This window comes from Antennarius striatus, chromosome 11 (genome assembly GCF_040054535.1).
Source record: "Antennarius striatus isolate MH-2024 chromosome 11, ASM4005453v1, whole genome shotgun sequence".
Taxonomy (NCBI): domain Eukaryota; kingdom Metazoa; phylum Chordata; class Actinopteri; order Lophiiformes; family Antennariidae; genus Antennarius; species Antennarius striatus.
Window position 1 is genome coordinate 8,746,384 of NC_090786.1, and position 21,442 is coordinate 8,767,825.

General features: G+C 39.3%; 1 protein-coding gene across 1 annotated transcript; it reads right to left on the reverse strand.

Moving 5' to 3' along the window:
* Positions 1-12,908: 12,908 nt before the first annotated feature.
* Positions 12,909-18,567, reverse strand: ubac2 (UBA domain containing 2). The gene is made up of 10 exons (XM_068327481.1): positions 18,430-18,567; positions 17,885-18,009; positions 17,290-17,409; positions 16,894-17,000; positions 16,089-16,212; positions 15,721-15,768; positions 15,483-15,591; positions 14,900-15,042; positions 14,653-14,793; positions 12,909-14,533 (listed from the first exon to the last, which is right to left on the reverse strand). Exons 1-10 carry the CDS (start codon positions 18,458-18,460, stop codon positions 14,426-14,428), a joined length of 1,056 nt encoding a protein of 351 aa, XP_068183582.1. The 5' UTR covers positions 18,461-18,567; the 3' UTR covers positions 12,909-14,425.
* Between the last annotated feature and the right edge of the window lie 2,875 nt (positions 18,568-21,442).

Genomic DNA, 21,442 nt, shown 5'->3' on the forward strand with positions numbered 1-21,442 from the left:
GACTGGTAAACTGCTGTGAGGATGAAGCGCCCCATTTTTACCTACAATTTACACTCATATTCAGTCTGACCAATATGAACACACAAATAAGTGTAGGAAACAGTTAGGTATCCTCCAGCAGGGCTACTTTGAATTTATATGTGAGAAAAGGAAAGGAAGCAACAGTATTACAGTAATGTTAATGTCTAATTATGATTCATTATGTTTTAGTTCAAATTCTCTAATATTTTTTTGTTTCAAAGTTTAATATTAGTGTGAGTTGGAGACAGAAAACCACATTCACATTAACTTTGTGGCTCCATAACCCCCACATCCTCCTTTGCCTCTGATGGACAATCATAATTTGTGCGGCTGTCACTCAATCATCAGCAAATGTGTTTGGGGAGGACAGTCACAAATCAAACATGCAGAAATACAAAGACTGACTGACCTTAACCTTGATAATGTTTATCCCTGTACAAAATCGATTTAGCAAGTTTCTCCATCTGTCAGGTCAAATTATATTGTGTCACTACCTGACAACCAGTTAACGTACCCTCCAAATTCTGTAAATCCTCTAGACATGTATCATCCCAGAGAAAATCAAAAACAACTTTGAACTGACAGAGGCCTATTCTGCTTTCTGCCAAGCAGTACTCCTAACAATCAATAGTACTGTATTATCTTACTCAGCAATTGGTGGAAACCATTACCATTAGCAACTTACTGTAAAAATTATTGCAGCATACAATGTAAACATGAAAAAAAGTCATCGACAGTATTGATTTTTGTATTTTGAATTTCACTTGAGGCATCTTGCACTATTGTGGTTGGGGTACTGCTAGGCTTTTTACTTATCTCCGAACGCATGTACATGTTGCAAATATCTAAATAATTTTTTTCTGTGACATTAGAGAGCATCTTTGAGAGAGATGTCTGTGTGTGCTTCTATGTAGTGAAGCACTTTGTGAATGCTAGACGTGCTGAGGAATCTTGTACTTGTCTTGCTGTTGCTGACTCAGCACTACGTGAGACTCACTGATCTATACAGTCAATCCACTCTCCTATTTGAGTTGCCAAAAGAAACAGAGCATAGTACTTGAAGTACTGATATCAACTTCCTCAAACATGATGCTGCACCAGGTAATTTTATTTACACTTGAAAAATACACTTTTTCTGGTGGCAAAATTAGAGATCATAATCCTTCTGAAACACAGAGGTAATAAAAAGTCACAGTCAGATGGTGAGTATTATGATTACCCAGAGTGACATTATATGAAGAAAGATGTCTAGGTAATAAGATATAAATAAAAAGACACATATCACTGAAATGGTGAATACAACTGGTTGAGAAAAAAGTGCCTTTTTTATCTGTCCTGGTGTCCCTTTGTGATTGATGATACCTGTTGTTACATGAAAAAAATATTACCATTATCAATTCAAAATACACCTTTTATGGCCCTGAACATTCCATGCCAAGTTAGATTCAAACATCCTACATACTAACAGTTAAATTATGAATGTTATATTTAATGCAATTCAAAATACAGTACAGTAGTTCATGATTGTTAAAACAGCCATATTTTTTCACTAAAATCATGTACAGTGTAGCAAACAGATGTAGTCATTTAATTATTGCAAATGATCTCATAGAAATAATAGATCAAGATTTTGCAACCAAATTGTCTTCTCTAATATGAATACTCAAATTGACGGCTTGCACGAGGCTGACAGTCATTGTTATTTAATTTACATTGCTGAATGAAAGACTGACTGAATGAGAAAGCATCAGGGTCGGTGGGAATTAGATGATAATTTATCCTCGTGACTCAGCACAAAAAGCCATTACCTACCATTACTGCTTGACATTAACTTTGTTTTAAACAGTATCAAATCACATTTACCTGCTTAAATGGGCTATTATTGTCAGGATGGCATTACCAGAAGATTGAGAGCCTTCATGAGGAGGAGTTGAAAGAGTGTGTAGCCAAAGGCTGCACTCCTAAGCGAGGTGATAGGAGGAAAAAGCAAGGAGGTCTTTCCTTGTGGGACCAAAATTGGCACAATACAAAGGGATTTCACTGACAGGGTGAAATAAAGACCCAATATATATCATATATGAATTGAAGAGGAGAGGTGGACTGATGTTTTCATTATGAAACCATGTCTCTCTGAATAACTCCTACTTTGATATTACAAATATTAGATGTGTCAAAATATTTTCATTAAAATGAAATGTGTTCCCCTTTGAGGCACTGAAGCTATAACCCTGTCTTCATGTTGAAACAACATGTTGAAAATACAATTACGGCACAAGTCTGTTCCCCTCTAGCTTAAACATCAGTCATTATTGTCTTGGTTAATATCGTCATAATGTATTCTGCTACGTTATCTCGCTTAGCAGACCTTCGGCAAAGGTGTTCTTACACTGCTAAGCCATCTGCACACACTCACACCGGCAAACAGGAAGAAGATGATAGGACAGAATACAGGCATTGCCTCACTTTAAATACTGTTAAGTTAACTTTGAAATTATATCAGGAAAATAGAGTAATGATAGAGTAATAAAAGGGTCTTTGCATCATCTATAAATTTCCCATCCATTGTTTCAGTTGGAGGGAGTGGACAATTTACTGGCTGAATAAACACAAATAAAGCTTCTAAACCTAAGTCTACAAGTCTAAAGATTTTTGAAAATGACAAACATTTCCCTGCAGACAAACAGAACAGGATGTAGCTACCTATGAAAAGAATCTCCCCGCCCAGAAAAGTACCCCTGTTATTTTGAGTAATTTCCTCTGCCAGCAAAATCTCAGACATCTACAGAGTATGTGTGTTTGCTTGCATGTTTGCAAGATGTCTCAAAAGTTATCAACAGTCTTTCAGGACATTTTTGTCTTGTTTTTGATTTGGTTTGTTGCTTTCGGTTTTGTTTAGAAAGATTTTTTTTACTTCTTGTCATTTGCCCTTCCTGTCTTCAGAGAAGGGCAAATGTTGATCCAATAAACCAACAAAAGGATTTACATTGAAGTGAATCTTAGGTCAAGGAAGAAATTATTTAATGTTGAGTCAAAATGTTGAGGAAATGTTGCATTATAGATAGAATTTTTTTTCTTTCTCAAGATGAAATATCACGAAATCTAGTGTCATAAAAAAACATATATATGTATATACTGTATCTGTGTGTGTGTGTGTGTGTGTGTGTGTGTGTGTGTGTGTGTGTGTGTGTGTGTGTGTGTGTGTGTGTGTGTGTGTGTGTGTGTGTGTGTGTGTGTGTGTGTGTGTGTGTGTGTGTGTGAATCAACATGACAATACCCTGGCATGTATAACTGATGATAATCAATCAAAAGGATCTAGACTTTAGCAGATCAGAAATCTATATTCGGAAAGGGTGATATATACTCAGTCACAATATGATCACAGCGGACTTGGCACTATTATTTGAACATATTGGAGAATCAGAGCCATTCACGCATCTGTGAAAGGTAAGAAGTATCCAGATCCAGCATATTTCATGTAATAAGCAGATAATTGTAGACACATTATTGAAAATGATAGAATTTACAGAGAATGATCTTGTATCACCTAAAATGGCATAAAGTAGATCCAGACAGTCATCGTGACATTACATTGTGTTCGCTATTCCCTGAATGCATTGATGCGACAACTGATTAGTGGCAATGGTGTTGGAGGAAGTATGTGCTCTAGTACAGTGGCACATTGTCTTTGGAGTTACAATGTAAGCAACCATTGTGGGAAGAAGAGGGAAAGTTCAAACATTATTCCAAATTTGTTTTTTCATGGTGCTAAACTTTAGCCAGAGAGAAGTGCTACTTGTGTTACATTTTTGTAGCAGTTCATAACTAAATGAGATAGTGAATGTGAATTGTTTTCCACCAAATGGAAGATATGATTTGCGTCAGAAATTCCCAACATCTAACACAAAATAATTTGTAGCTTGGCTGTTCAGAGGTAAGATTTAAAAGCTATTATTTGAATGAAGCGGTTCTAACTTCCATTTCACTTTCGTTTTCCTGATTTGTAAGATTAACTGATAAGATTAGATGCAGCTGACTCATCGTCATACTGCCATCTTTTTGTTTTAATGTTTTGCAGCTGTCAGCTGCTGTTTCAGTTTTTATTTTCTCCTGTCAAAAAGCATGAATAGCTCACAGAATTCCTAATTAATGATTGCACCTCAAGGAAAAATTTCAGTGAAAAATGTCTCTTGAATATTACTAAGACTGGAAATTTATCAGATCACAAGTAATATGTCACAGTTTGTCACTTTTGCTTTGAACAGGCTTACTCTGGATGTATTAAGAATTAGCATTTCATAAGGACTTGGCTGCCACTGCAACTGCTTGATAGCACAAGCAAGGAAAATAGGAAAAGTACTGCAACTTAAAATGAATCCCCTGCACATAGCTTTGTTATCTTTGTTGAAGTTCAAAAATGTCTTTCAACATCAAATATTGTAGCCCTGAGGTTGCAAACACTGGCTCATAGCATCACAGACAGTTCCCGCACCTTTACCTAAGACTTGTGGGCTGAATAATACGTCAGAAACATGTTGGTGCCACTAAAAAAGGCCTATGATTATTCATGTTTCCCCCCCACCTCAGAATCTCTTTGTAGCTAAAGATAGACCTGATACACAAAGACAAAAGCGTTCAGTCACACATGAATGAACCCATATTTTGCTTTGTGAAAATCTTTGTCTCGGCCAGGGGCGCCTTGTTGTGTTTCACATTCTTTTTTATTTCACACACATGAGGTTAGAATGCTTAAGATTTTTGAAATTCATTCTTTCAACACCTTCCATTCAAACAGTTTTTCTGTCTCCATACCTAATTGGCCAACCTCTTGCCTTGCGTCTTGTGAAAGAACACACCAAATAATGATTAGAGTGAAAAAGGGTCTTCTGAATTGTATTAACATGGATCAGAGTAGATCAAAAAGGTGATTTTGAGTACTTATTGCACATTCATCATCACTGCAATCACTACAACCCTGTGTGCAAATCCAAATTCTAGCATTTTGATATTTATGGTATAATCTGCAAGCATATGGTTGCCACAAGAAACTGGTCACACTCCCTGCTTGTCACGGTCTATTTTCAGTGAGTGTTGAAGATGGCATTTGTTTTTCTCTGTTGATTTGATAGGTCATCCATTTACCCTTTGACTGGATAGTGTCGTGCGAGACAAAGAAATCACCCGTCTTTCCAAAGATAGCATATTATCCCTTTCTCCCCATCTCTTGTATACTCACACTCACAAATGAACATAGACTGAAACACATGGCTGTATCGGGACTGCTGTTCAGCCAGCAACATCATCACTCTCTTTCCCACCCTTGTCTCCATGGAGACAAGCTTCCAGAGCCGGCTGGCTCCAGACCGTTGTGAATCAGCACAGACTGAAAAGGGAGGAGGGGTACCTCTTTGTGTTTAAACATGACTAGAAGAACACTGTGGGCTCTCTCTTGTCTCCACACTGAGGTTATTAAAGTGTTCCAACATCCCTGCATGCATATGTGAGAATGGGTTGAGAATATTCAGATGAAGATGTCTGTGCTTTCACTCCTCTTCATCTTCAACTACATCTTCCATTCATCCTTAATTGAAGAACATCATTTTTGGTCTGGTGGTTACTTTCCCAGTGTTCCTTTTCATGTACAGTACATTAAATGTAATTTCTCCGCTTCACATTCATCCAAATGATGCCATAAAAGGCACTCAATGCACGTTATTTTATTGACATGGAATAGCTCTGCATCAGCATTGCCTTTTTTTGAGCACTAGCCATTTTTCACAGGCTGGCAGCCACTAATGCTGTCATCAAAAGAATAATTTCACACTGCCGTGTTCTAGATCACAAGTAAACATTGGGAATCTGACCAATAGCTACGTCTTCATTGTTTCCTGTAACTGATCTGTAACTGAATAGAATGGATAATGAAATCCAGACAGGCATCAGGTCTGTCTGTCTGTCTGTCTGTCTGTCCGTCCGTCCGTCCGTCCGTCCGTCCATCCATCCATCCATCCATCCATCCATCCATCCATCCATCCATCCATCCATCCATCCATCCATCCATTCATCCAAGGGATTGGGTTAGGTTTTTTGTTTGTGTTTTTTTATCTGGCAAACAATGTAATAACCAGCCAATAACATAATAAAATATTATATTACTAGCCAAAAATTATTTGGCTAGTATTATTAAACCTGAAGGCACTAGCAGTTGGCATTTAGCTGCATCATATTACACCTCTACTCTATAGACCTAACAGAGTGCAACTGAAAAGCACTGAGAATCTCAAGGATGTTTGGCATCAAGACCCCTCCAGTTATGTGTGGACATACGCAGAGGCTCAAAAGCTGCATTGACTGGAATATGATGAGTCTGTGAAATTTAGAACTGGGATGCCCAATAAGCAAAATGCAGATTTAGCAGATGGAACAGAAAATGATTTAAGCCAAGTCATGAGTTGGAGAAGAGCAACAGAACTGAAGGATCTTATAGAGGCTCTTTTTTGGTTGCTGATTCAAGGAAACATTTTCCTACAGTGTTAAAGGGGTTCAGAAACAAAACCAGAATCTAAGCCATGATGACAAATGTGGCAACAGCTGGGTGATTCCGCAGCCAGGAGAACATCGGAAGTGTTGCTAAGCGAAGTTGGCTTTAGACCGGATGTAATGGATCCGCTAGCAAGTGTGTGGAAAGTTCAACTCGAGGAACACTGGAAGAGAAAGCTTTCATCAGCTTAACACTTTTACCTTAACAGGAAACCTGAATGGGCCCTCTACAATCATCTCATTTAGGGATTTACAAAAGCATTCATACAGTACACAGATATAAAAATAAACGCAACAGTGTATAAAGCACATGGTCACAACCTACTGTGTGTCTGTAGTTTATGAGGTGAGTGAACCTCATTAGAGGTCAAAGGTCACAGGAGATTTATTGATAGTGAACTGTTCAGGGATACGGTGAAAGCAAGGTGAACCTTTTGGAAAAACTTTTACCACTGTTTTTTTTTATTTTGGACATTTTAAGTTTTCCTGTGGTAGTCTATGGTGCAATAGACTTTATATTGCATGGGATTTTTCAGAAAATTGCCACAGACATAATAATTTAGTGCGTTTCTTCTCTCCCCTGTAACCATAACTATTAACTTTGTTTTGATCCGGTCTAACGTAATGATGGCACCTGGAGTCATTTAGACGTCGCCTCAAACAAATCTCCTCCTGGTCACCTCAACACAAACAATGGATGTGACCACATCTATGTTGTAACTTCCAGGTGTTCGGGTAAAGGAACAATTACTCCAAAAGCTTTCATAAGTAGTAGACTCAAGTATTCTTTGTCAATGATGTTTCAAGTGTTAGGGCTACTTAGATCTCAGTCACACTGATCAGAGGGTTGAAGCAGTGTGTTTCTCACAGAGAAGCTTTTGTTCCCAATTATTACTTTCCAGATTTGTTTGAACCGTCAGACTCTCATAACTCAGTTCAGACAAGTCTAGGCACTGATCCAGCGCAGGATGTCAAAAAGAAGACACAAAAACAACAACAAAACACAAACCACCATTCCACAAACTGTCATCATTGCCAGGTGAAAAACAGGTTGAGCAAACCCTCAAAGCCTGAAGTGAACTTAGACAAGCCCTAATGATTAAAGAGGACGGCATTCCTTTTGAGGTAACCAAAGCATGCACAGACTTAACAGCTCGTGAATGGTACACAGAAGCCAGCGTAATACTTGAGAACATGTAACAATCACAAATGTGGAGCATAGCTGGTCATATGACGGTAAACACACACGCATGCACACGTGCAAACAGTACATTTGCAAGGACTCAATAACCTGAGAGTGCAAAAGACGTGAACACGCTGTTTCTGTTGTTAAAGAGAACCATTCAAACAAATGATGTCATTATCTCAGAGCACACCAAGTTGAGTATTATTAGCCTGTGGGAGGCATTTGGCATTCATGAGTTTCATAACTACGGCTTCAAAACGAGAGAGAAAAACTGCATTGTTCTGATTTTCAATCATAGGTCTTACATTTTCACTATCAGTGGGAGAAATGCGGTCTATTTGGTACAGATTCACATCTGCTGAAACAGTGTTAAGAATACATCAGCATTTTCTACATAAAGGCAATCCCTGAGGGCGCTCCCTGGTGTTACTGATGTATTTTTTAAGCATTCGTTTACAGGAGGCATACAAATGATCATGCAGAGACATGATGAGAGCAAGAGGGAACCTGTGATACAGGGTCCCCATGGCAACCACACAAAACGGCATGCACTCACCATGGCAACAGATCCGGTGAGGGAATATATCGGAGACGGCCGGTGCTGATGCTGGCCTCTGGCTGTTTGAAGTGATGCACGCATGCCAGAGGCACAATATTCACTCAGACTGAAACATTAACACTTTATTCTGTTCTGTCAGTAAATACTGATATCAAAAAACGTTTTCTTTTTACCTCAAATATAAAACAGCATTAATATATATTTTTCATATGTAAAACAAATGAATAAATAAATAATGTAGATATAGTAATTAATGATACATGATTAAAGGAATTTGATAATAACAATTTGGTCATTTTTTGTGCTAACAGCGAACAGATCTTCTGATCTTGCCCATCAAGAACATTTCTTAATATCTGTTCTTTTCAGCCTTATTTAGTCATTCTTCTCCATCCTAACCTGAAGTGAGCACTTTTTAACCTTGAGGCTGTAATAAATTAGACATCATTTCCAAAACAATAGAAATGCTTTAGCACAACTAGACGCACAATCAACGCTCCTTCCTGTGCAGCAAGTGTAAGTCACGATGCGCTATATTGATAAAACTATTTTCTCGCCTGCCTCTAGACACATATAAACCTGAGCGGTATCACATTTTAAAAATAGGGTTTAATATGATGTCTGTCTACCTGTTGCAACTATAACAGCTTCGACACTTCTAGAAAGGTTTTTCACAAGGTTTAGGAGTGTGTTCATAGGAACTTTTTTACCATTCTCCCAGAAGGGGGTTTGTGAGGTCAGATGGATGTTGGACGAGAAGGCCTGGCTCAAAGTCTTAGCTCTGATTCATCCCAAAGTTGTTCTAAGGGGTTGAGGTCAGGGTTCTGAACATCCATAAAGACATGGATGAACACAAAACTTGTTCATCCATGTCTTTATGGACCTTTCTTTGTGCACTGGTGCACAGTCATGTTGGAACACCTCCAAACAGTGGATTCTGGAATATTTAGCTGAAATGTTACGGCTAGACTTATTGCACAGGGGGCATCCTGTCGCTGTACACCAGCAGAATTCACTGAATTCCTGAGAGCGGCCCATTTTATCACATGTGTAGAAGCAGTCTGCACGCCTAGGTGCTAGATTTTAGACTGTGGCCATGGGAGTGATTGGAACACCTGAATGTGATGATTTGTGTACTGTTCTCTTTATGTGTTACACTTCCAAAGTGTTGACATGAATAAACAGCCAGCCAAACTCCTTTTGAAGAGCCAGGAAATGAGCGACCTTGTTCCTTTAATAACTTCTCACACAGCAGTTTAGTGGCGGTGAAACAATGAATTGGAGTAAAACTATAAAGTAAAATACAAAAAAATATTGTATTTTCCTTAGCATTGTTCCTAATTCCTTTTTCATTAGTGCTTATTATTTGTCTTTCAAAATAAAAGCATCGCAATCTTTCTAAAACATGAAGAAAACAACAACAAAAACCCATTTATACAATTGAACAGGTCTTTTTATATTCTAATCACATTCAACAACTCAGGGCAGAACAATTTGGATAGCTGAGCAATAGTTTCTATTTGATTACTCAAGTCAAAGATACTTCACATGTAAGGACAGCCTGACAATAGTGGGGCTGCTTCCAGGCTTACAAATGGCTCTACTGTAAATGACAGTGGTTTTCTTGCGAGACAAGAAGGAACCCAGTACTGTATTATGAACTACCATTCTATTACTCTGGCTGATTCTCACAATTTAATGCAGCTATATTCCCAAACAGATGTATCATCACCTGTGGCTAGCAATTAAGAAATATAATCACCCCATAGTTTATTAAGCACCATCCTCCAGAAGCAACAAAAATCAAAATTATTGGTGTGATTAATACCGCTCATTAAATAGGTGTTTCACAAAGCGTCTGTCTAATGGGGTTGGTTGTCAATTAAGTTTATTTTCCTTTAATTTAATACTGAAACACAAATAGAAACAGATATTGATCGCTCCGGTCTGGACTGCTTTTCGATAACCATTAAATCCACTGCTTGACTGGTTTGGGAAACAGCTGAGGGTGGACCATTCAAAGTACCATTTTATTTTTTTGTTTTTAAAGAAATAGCTGGCAAGCCATGCATTTGAAATTGTGTAACTTGAATATATGCATAATTTCCTCCACATTGGCATTCTGCTGCCCTGGGGGGGGGGGGGGGGGTCTGTGGGAGTTGTCTGCTCTGTGGAATAATGGAGCTGGTGGGTGTGGTGGAGAAGACCTGGCAATAACAAGACCACATATGTGACTCAATGTCTCCACCTACTGACAAGAGGAACAGAAAAAGGGTCTCTTTTTTCACATTGAGCAACAATTTTCCAAAGGGATTTGCATACATGACAGCCCTAATGTGGCTGAACTTGAAGAAAACAACCCTGGAGGTTCAAATGTGTTTAAAAAGGCGCTTGGACTGAATGAGAAGAATACTGAAGATGAAACTGTTTCAGATCAAGTGGTTTCTGCTTGCCAAATCTCAGGGAGGCTACCGGATGGAAACCTCTCAGAAGTGAAATAACCTCTATTTTGGTTGCTTTTGGTATTTGAATTTAAAATAGTCTGAAGGGGATATAACTTCCCACATACAGTGGGAAGTTACATAAAAGGGTCCATAAGCTTTTTCTCGTTCAAGATTTGTGTAAACTGAACACAGTGGATTTTAAGAATTATTGACTGTTTCAGTTTGAAGTGTATTCTTACATCACTTTTTGAACATCCTCTCATATTGGTAATTTCAGCACAGGAGTGCCATCATGTGGTGAAATTAATGTCACAAAAGTGTCATATACTGTCTAGTGCAGGGGTGTCAAACTCATTTTCACCAAGGGTTACATCAACATAACAGCTGTCCTCAAAGTGCCAGATGTAACTTATAAATGTACAAAACCCAAAACCAGTGCAGTTGGCACAATTTGTAAATTGTAAATAAAACAGAATAGAATGATTTGGAAATCCTTTTCAACCTACTGTATATTCAATTGAATACACAGCAAAGACAAGATACTTAATGCTCAAACTGGTAAACCTTGTTTTAGTTTTTGTAAATATTACCTCATTTGGAATTTGATGCATGCAACATGTCTCAAAAAAGCTGGTGCAAGTGGCGAAAAAAGACTGAGAAAGTCTTATTTGGAACATCCCACAGGTGAACAGGCATCTGTTGGGTGCCATGATTGGGTATAAAAGCAGCTTCCCTGAAATGCTTAGTCATTCACACACAAGGATGGGGTGAGGGTCACCACTTTGTGAACAAATGTGTGAGCAAATTGTCGAACAGTTTAAGAACAACATTTCTCAACAAGCTATTGCAAAAAAAAATTAAGGATTTCATCACCTACGGTTCGTAATATCATCAAAAGGTTCAGGGAATCTGAATTAGTGCATGTAAATGGCAAGGCCGAAAACCAACACTGAATGCCTGTGACCTTTGATCCCTCAGGCGGTACTGTATCAAAAACCAGCATCACTGTGTAAAGGATACCAACACATGGACTCAGGAACATTTCAGAAAACCACTGTCAGTAACTACAGTTCGTCACTATGTCTGTAAGTGCAAGTTAAAGCTCTACTATGCAAAGCGAAAGCCATGTATCAACAACACCCAGAACCGCCACCGGCTTCCCTGGGCCCAAGCTCATCTAAGATGGACTGATGCAAAGTGAAAAATTGTTCTGCGGTCTGGCGAGTCCATATTTCAATTTTTTTTTGGAAAATGTGGTTGTTTTGTCCTCCGGACCAAAGAGATGAAGAACCATCTGGACTGTTATAGGCGAAAAGTTCAAAACCCAGCATCTGGGTGTTGGTAAAACGAAAGGCGATGTAACACAGTGATAAAAATGCCCCTGTGCCAACTTCTTTGGAATGTGTTTCTGACATAAAATTTTAAATTGATGATTATTTGCAAAAGAAAATAAAGTTTCTCAATTCAAACATTATCTTGTCTTTGCAGTGTATTCGATTGAATTTAAGTTGAAAAGGATTTGAAAATCATTGTATTGTTTTTATCTACGATTTACACAACCTACCAACTTCACTGGTTTTGGGTTTATAGATAAATGTAACTCAATGTAACGTAAAATAAATGGAACTACTCTGAATTTATTACTTATTCAAGTTACAAACATTAGTTACACAGAAAAACTATGTTTGCTTGTTGCTCTGTTATAACATAAATCCTTTAATTTGTCAGGTTATGAAACCCACAGAACTCCTTCAGCCAAGGTTCAAACTATCCAAGAGAATAAAGAAAAATAACATCAAACACAAGTTAGGAAATTGTGGGGAATGTAGTTTTTGGTCAAAGCACACTTTTGATCTATTTAGTTTAGACACTCTGACCTTTTGTGCTCTCGCGGGCCGCATAAAATGATGTGGAGGGCCACATTTGGCCCCCGGGCCTTGACTTTCACACATGTGGTCTAGTGAAAGAAATATCAGTTCATTTAAGTAAGTACTGGAATACACAACAATACATTGATGTATTACACTCGTCATTGGCTGCATATTTAGGATGTAAATCGCAAAATATAAAATGATGTAGGAACATTAATATTAAAATCAACAGTATCTGTATTATGGCGTATCATTAAGTGTCGTGCAAACACTTCCTATGTAACAAGCAATCCAGCCAGCAATTTCATTTATTCAACAGATCAAACAGGATTTATTACAGTTCACCAGAATGTTACCATTTCAAAGTCCCTCATCACACCCATGTACTGTTTTATCACTCTGGAAATGCATACAAAGAAATGAGACTCTAATCAGTGGTCATATGTTATCAATGTTATGCACAAAATATAAAACTAGGATCTGTCTTTGACATCAGTATATAGTGACTGCAATATTAATCTTCCTGAATAAAACTTTTGCATGTTTATATACACAAATGAGTCACTATGCAGCGCAGTCTGCATACTCGTCTTTCTTCATAATGTTGCATAATAAATACAATCAGACACTTGGGCTAGCAGAGGCAGACTCAGACTGAAAACCAAATAAATAAAACCTAGACTTGTATATGTGCAAGAAATAAAAAAAAGAAATTAATGGATGCAGTTAGGACTCCAACAGAGCAAGTGTGAAATTTTGAATATTGTCCAGCTGTTTCTGAGAGGTGGACAAAGGTAGCCCTTTGGCACACAGAGACATTACCTCCTTGAAGGGTTGCTATCTACGTATGGCCACTCAGGGTATAAATGTTATTATGTCAACAGACCCAACATCCAGTCAAACATCCCTGTCTGCATCAATGTGAATTTCCAATGGGCGGAGAAAGGATGTCAGTCAGGCTGACTGATTAACATCTCAAATAGGAGAGGGATGAACTCTGTGTCTCCTATTCCAACACAAATACATAACGGCTGTGTCACAAAATCATGGTAAGGCGGATTTTAACATGAGAAATTAAGTTCTGAAGCCGCAATCCAGGCCTTTGTATTTCATTTGAGTGAAATTTAACAGCTAGCAGGGGGTGCTTTCCTATTTTCTCAGTGAACAAGACAGTAAATTGACAAAAGAAATTCTGATCACTCCCACTGACTGATGACTTTTTTCTAATCCATTGTGTCAAAAACATGAACGTGTTCTTTATTGGGGTCTGAGTTAAAGGTAACACAGCAGCCACTATAGAAGCAGAATGGCAAAACATGAGTGGGTTACGTAAAACCCACATACAGTACCTACTGTATGAGATGATATCCATTGGGAAGGATGTGTGAGATGTGTGTCTGCTCCAACATCAGTTCTGTTTTTAAAATATAACCCACTTTGTATTTTCTCCACTGGGCTACTTATTGATATTTTTCAGAGGTAAACCCCTTGAAGCTTGAGGCTAACTTGTCCGCACTGAGCAAAGATGCCTTTTTTCACACAATGGTGACCATCAAAAAGCTGTAGAGCAAATGTCTCTCACTTTGTGCTTCATACATCATAAATCAGCCTGGTATTAGGCCGATTTCATGTTGGTCAGCCCGTCACTGCTTCCGGGAGCACCGTCACGGCCTTCAGATCATCGGTACAAATATTGTTTGTATCTGTCTGTCATAGTTTGTTTTTTTACTCCTCTGTTTTGGTTGCTCATCTTCCTGCTATCTCGTTGTCCTCCTTCAACTCTATTTCTCCCCATATTCTCTCTCTTTCAGTGTTGCAAGAGGAAGTTGGTTGCCATGTTGATGTCATTGTTTGAAGCTCTAAGGGCCTCAAGGGCATCCATTCTGGAAAAGCCCATTTCCACTAACCTTGCAACCTGTAAGACAAAAGAAAAATCAAATATATATGTGATAAAGCAATTATTTGACAGTTAAACTAAAACTACCAGTGACAAAACACTAGACACTAATACACTAGTCAGAGGGTAACACTCACCTGCTCCTCTGCGACAGGAGAGTTGTCCAATAGTGGTGGCTGTGTGGATGAGGACGTCTGAGCCTGGGGGCGGGGCTGCATCAGGGGTTGGTTGTGTCCTCTGTGTCTCAAAGTGGGGAACAATCTTGTCCATAGTCTAGACTACACACAAATGAAGGCAGAATCAATTCATTAATACAAATTAGAGATTGTACTATTCTGTTCATCAGCAGAGCAGTAGGTACAGTATGTGTTTGTGTTCATCTACCTGTGGCTGCTGTCTGCTGTTCCTCCGGGCCTCGTTGTACTGGGCCAGCAGCAGTTGCTGGTCCAGCAGGTCCATCCTTTGCTGCCTCTGGATATCCAGAGTCGCTCCCATTCCAAGGGGCATCTCCTTGTCTGGTTGGGAACCTGATGACCACAGAAGACAATAATACATTTAGAGGTAAAAGAAAAATAGATCATATCACCTAAAGTATCTGTTCATTAATAGACAAAGAAATTATTTTCTTGTTTCTTAAGTAAAAGCTGAATTTTCCATGTCGTGAACGGCACATTGCACTGATGCTAAGGGGTAATGCTAGCCTTAAAAGCAATGTTTGCTGCCATCTGTTGGAGGTTTTAGGCCTTTTTAACCTCTGATCTCAATGAGCCTCACTGACAGGCAGGGTTGGGTGTGAACTTGTAGAACCTGCCCACTCAGTGACACAATATGATGACATACTGCATCGCAACCATATTGAAGTAGCACAAGTAGGCCAACATCATTGTTGGCCTACAAAGAGAGACAAGAGCTCTTTGCCACGCACTGGAACACTGGTTCCAGTGCATGGTTGAAGGTTGGGACTCACTTGAGAAGAGTGGTTCCAGAATGTACCGTCCAATATGAGACACCCAAAGGGGTACGAAGATGAGCTTCTGCAACCAGAAAATGTTGTGGTAGTATAGTCCACCTGCAATCTGAAAGACAAATATAGTTATAAACCATGTATTAAGCATCACTATGAATGAAAGCACTCTGGTTAAATTAGCTCAGAATGCTAGCCTACAAAGAAGTGAGACAAAATTCTTCTGGAGATTTCTACTCACCAATCCACTTAGTGCAAGGAGCCACATGAAGGGGCTGGAAGTCAACAGCTGTAACACAGAGGAGAGGAACAAGAACGATGAAACATCCATAATCCCAAGCCATGAAAGAGAGAAAAAAGATTTTGTTGTCCATGTAAATTGCAGCTCTTGTTAATCTGGAAAAAGTTACATTTTTCCAGAAATAAAATACCCTAAAATTCCTCCAGAAGCAACAAAATATTTTAGTTATTCGCCAGAAACCTTCATTTCAGACTAATCCCACTCATGGACTGACTGTGGAAATGGATATATTAAAAAAAATTGGTCCCTAACTCGTAAAAGGCACTACTACTTATTTTACAGCTACAGCTCAAGAATTCAAACCTTACCTGCAGGCCTACTATGTAGACCAGAGTTTTGTTGGTGATGTGAATGTGGCCAAGGACCTGGGTGACCGGGACCCTTGGGATCATCAAGTAGAAAGGCACGAACAAAGAGAAGATTGGAGCGAGCCTGTGGGAGGAAACAGGACAAAGTCAAGAGGATGGAGATGACTCGAAACAATAAACCTGAAACAAACCAACATCACTGAGCTGGATTTCAGTTCGGCATGGTTACTTTTGTTGTTGCAGCTTGATGAATACAAGTGAAGCAGCTGTTCACTATGATTAAAGTGAAAAATAATAAGCGATATGGAGCAGTAAATGTCAGAAGCCGTGGTTTGTGTGTGTGTGTGTGTGTGTGTGTGTGTGTGTGTGTGCGTGCGTGTGTATGCGAGGATTTAGGAAGTTGTTACTTCACAGTCTTTCTCCTTATAAACTTGTCAAATGATATTTATTCCTTTCCCTTTTGTGTGAGGTGGATTGTCCAATGCTGTCATAGTCCATCACCATTTAAAGACTGTATAAGCAAACATAAAGAATAAAAGGGATTAAGAATTAAAATGAATAATGCTGAAGGCTTATATTATCCTACAAGGGATGAAAAATAAAGATTTACCGCTAAAGTGGTACATGCTCTAGACTTTTCTTTACACGTCGTAAGCGTAACTAAATACCAGGTCATTCATGTGTTCATGCCAGAACCTGAGGGGCTACAGAAATTACAAAAACGCTTTTACATTTTCAAAGATGGAGAATGTTCATCAGTGAAGCTTTGCGTGGACTGTAGCTAATGAAGTGATGAGCAACTCACAGTCCTGCAGGCAGGTCTTCAATCTCATAGTCGAAGAGGAACTGGAAAACCTGGGCCAGCAGGAAGTCCATCAGCGCAGAAACGCACCAAGTACCCAACAGGAACGACTGGATGAAAGTAGAGCATCATGCGTGATGACTGATGCCCTTGTTTTTAATCAATACATTTTTGACTACATTGCATTCCTCTTTGTTACACAAAAAGTTGGTAACATGTTTGTTTTTCATTAGGATTTGTCCTCCTCTGTTATTTATTCAGTTGCACATGTGAACCCCATATCTTTAGTTTTTTCCATCAAATGACACTACATAAGTAAAAAATAATAACGTCATAATATAATTTTACATTTTATATTAATGTGTGCACTCAGTGTATTGATCAATAATTTGTAGTTACCGCAAACTTCCTGGTGCCAAACCTCCGCTCAAATATTCGAAAGTTGTAGATAAGCAGGCTGCTGCAGAAGGCATCCTTCACATCCAGACAAACCAGCCTACCGCACAAGAACCTCCATACCTACACCAGGAACAAATATTAACACAAACATCAAATGCACAACTGAAGATTATACACGTAATACAATAATAACGTGATGAAAAGACTACCACATGAAAAAACATTTATATCTGCTGGATCTTGAATTTGCTTTGGAGCTGCACCAAAATTCCCTACAAATGGGTTACAGTTAGTTGGGGGTCTATTCTGATGCGAAACCCATTCTACCTCCAACATTCATGGACATTTGCTCAGTAATATGAGCGTAATTAAGATGACAATCCAACAAACAAACAGAGGGGAGAACATTATGCCATGAGCTTTACGGCCAACAGATGGAACACCATAACATCTGTACGTCTTTTGTTTCCTGGTGAAGACCATGAAATGCAGTTATGTAACTGGGTTTAAAACGAAAGTAGAAGAATGTGGCGTCCAGAAACAAGTGCAGATAGGTTGGTTTAGTCACTAACACAGGCAGGTATGAAACACTTACCCGGTGCTGCTGTGTGATCGCCTGCAGGTTGTACACGAACAGCTCTTGGTGCTGTGGCAGCAGGGCGAGCATCACAGTCAGTCCGTTAAGAACCAGCAGGAGACCCTTACACAGGGGAGCCTTGTCTGCCGGAAAACACACGGTATTTATAACGACAAAGTCACTATCTGCTTCTACAATCAATTGTTCTGGTATATCAGAAAAGACGAGGGTCGGTGGCAGCGTGTGGATTGTATTTAGAGATAGGAACAACCCTGAGTAAATATCCTGAGTAAGTTACTACAAACTTAGCTAGTTGTTCAGATGATGCCCTTTAAAGATGAGACCTGAGCCGAATCTACCGACACAACGAGAAAGCAGGGTGAGGTGTTGGGCTATTGACAATTATAGCTAAACTCAGCTGCAATTCATGATTCACTGGCTCCAGGTGAATGAATGACAGTGTTAGCATCGGCTAAGCTAACTGTTACCGTAGAGGCGGACAGGAGGCGGTGAGAGGGCTGTGACAGCCCGGGAGTCATTCAACGGCCAGACCGGATACTTACAGAGACCCCGAGAGCCGGTGATAGTAAACATGGTGTCTAAAAGAATCCAGGCGAAGACCGTCCTACTCCAGCGTTACAATAACACTAAAACGCCGACATGAAGTTTGAGAGACGTTCCATGTTGTGACTACTATGAGGAAGAGAGGGTAAAAAGAATCGACTACGGGAGCTCGAGTAGATCAAACGAGTTTTTTTACGCATTCAGCTAATATTAATGGTAAACTGACCGCAAGGGGGCGCTGTTGTTTCAATTTGAGGAAGCAGATAATTTTACTTACACTGTAATGTAATTTTTGAAGTGATTTCAGAGATAGATCTGTTGGTGTGTGTGTGTGTGTGTGTGTGTGTGTGTGTGTGTGTGTGTGTGCGTGCGTGCGTGCATGCGTGCGTGCGTGCGTGTGTGTGTGTGTGTGTGTTTCTGTTTTGATCAAGCCTGTAGGACAGAGGTGTGAAACTGATTTTCACCGAGGGCCACATCAGCATAATGGCTGTCCCCAAAGGGTCAAATGCAACTTATAAATGCTACTAAATGTAACCCAATGTAATATAAAATAAATGTAACTACTTCTTAATGTTAAATAATAGAAATGTTTTACTTATTCAGTTACAAACATTATTGTTAAGCAGAACAAATATGTTTGCTTGTTGCTCTGTTATAAATCCTTTAAATCTGTCAGGTTAGTAACCCCACAGAACTCCATCAATCAAGGATCAAACTATCCAAGAGAATTAAGAAAAATAACGTCAAACACAAGTTAGGACATTAACTTTGTTCAAAACGTTTTTGTCAAAGTTAAAATGGTCTTACTGCATTGTGGGAAATGCAGTTTTGGTCAGAGCACACTTTTGTACTATTTATTTTTAGACACTGACCTTTTACGCTCTCGCGGGCCACATTAAATGATGTGGCGGGCCACATTTGGCCCCCGGGCCTGGAGTTTGAGGCATGTGCTGTAGGACTGTACTTTCCATCTGTGACCACTGTGAGGTCTGTATTCCTCCGAGTTAAGAACCATTTATCTGATAAATGCAACACCTCTGATGTTGGATATCCTGTCTTGGTCACAGCGAACAAGAATCTTTTAGACTAGGAGTTGGTAAATAATCTTTATAAGGAGCAACATGAGAAGCCTGAATTATACCGGAGGGCCACACCAACGAAAAATTTAACTTAATTTAAATAATTAATATTTAAAATATAAATAAATCTTGATTCTTCATATTTTGAATAGCTGGTACTGATAATTAGAAGAATAGAACACTGTAAATATGTTGATTATTAGACATTTAGGTGTATAATTTATGTAATTTCTGTGTACATGGCTTATGATTGGGCTCACACGGTCATGACAGGGACGCACAAAGGACCGGATGTGGCCCCTGGGCTACAGTTTGCCCAAGTCTGTTTTAGACGGACAATCTTCCTGTGACACAGTTCTGCTCAAAGGGCACTGCCTCCCGAAGAACTGCTCTAATCATATTTGATCTTCAATTGATGCAGCTATGACCCTATTAGCATGTGTTTATGGGTTGAATACACTTTATGCATAGTAACAGCAGACAGGGAATGTTTCGTGTCTTGTAGCCATGTGGTCATCTTTATGACGGAGTGATAACATTGTTAATTATCCCCGAGGCCTTGAGCAGGATGTGACTGCACAAAGTCCATATTAATGACTTTTTCTTATGTTCTGGCCTCATGCACATAATGTCATATTTTGTCAAGGTCCAGACTTCCTTTGCGGGAGCCCTGCTATATTTTTTTCCCACAAGCTGCCAATTAGTCATATCAAATGATGTGTATACCATCAGGCCTGACTGTGATTGCGCCTGAGCCAGTTGATCCAATGTTATGTGCAAGTACATTTGAAAAGATATGGTGAACAGCTGTCTAATAGTGTTGCGTTTCCCCATCACCCACAGATGCAGGAGTGTGTTAGTTCCCATTGGTTAGTTCCCACCCATTAGGTCTATTTGGCTGCCTGTGGTCAGATGTGACTGCAAAGCAGTGCTCAGGAACAGCTTGCTAATTGTGTTTCAGACCTTCTCTGTCACTGATGTAGGAGTGAGGCCTAAAAGGTTGCTTTGCCCCTGTTCTCAATCAAAGATAATCAAATTAAACAGCACAGAGATGTGTGTATGTGTATGTATGTGTGTGTGTGTGTGTGTGTGTGCTTACCAATAAAGAGACTCCAGATTTGGAGACAGCCTTGACTCCTGCTGTTTGCTTTGTTCATTAAGAGGAGATGAGCAGATGGTTTGCTGGTCTGTTGTGCAGTACCCACATGCAGGCACACACACATATACACACATGCATGCTCAGTCCTGTCACCTTAGCTTTATCCTCCATTTATCTTTTCCATTACACATCTCTCGGCAGGACAATGCCACTCTGTGAATTGAGAGACTTAGTGTTTGTGTGTGTGCCTGTGAGTGTGTGTTAGCAGGAGAAAAGAGATACAAGGGAGTGTGATAGAATACAGCAATGCTGAATGAAGTCACAAACCTTTTCAGTAAAGACAAGCCTCTGAGGTGGTCATCTGAAAAGCTGATGACTCATTCACACATTCATTTATGTGAATCATCGCTATTCAGTTGTCAACCAGTCTGTATTTCGGAAGAATTACTTGTAACAGAGGTATTGTTTCACTTCTGCATCAGAGCTTATCTGCCCATGTCCAGGAAATGGCACGCAGCACATTTAGGCAAGGTTGAATGAGCAAAATCTGGCCAAGTGCAAAGACTTTTTTCAGCACAACAAATGGATTCAGAACAATGTGAAATACAATACTGAGGATTTTTGAAAACTTAATTTCCCTTGCAATAGAGATGGAGAACATTTACTGTAAGGTATAGAGGAAATCATGTACAGTATTCATGTATAATAGCTTTTGTGAGGCTTGATCCCTTACATGGTGTATTAGCACTCAGCATAGGGAGCACTAGTTTTATGTTGTTTTAACGTGATTTATGATATTGTTAAAATATCTCTTACATGTATACATCATCATCA

Excerpts from the sequence above, each read along its gene's own strand:
- ubac2 (XM_068327481.1), bottom strand. The coding sequence starts at position 18,460 with ATGTTTACTATCACCGGCTCTCGGGGTCTCT. Across the intron at positions 18,010-18,429 it reads CACCGGCTCTCGGGGTCTCT|ACAAGGCTCCCCTGTGTAAG; the intron begins GTAAGTATCCGG and ends GTTTTCCGGCAG. Across the intron at positions 15,592-15,720 it reads TCCTTGCACTAAGTGGATTG|ATTGCAGGTGGACTATACTA; the intron begins GTGAGTAGAAAT and ends TTTGTCTTTCAG.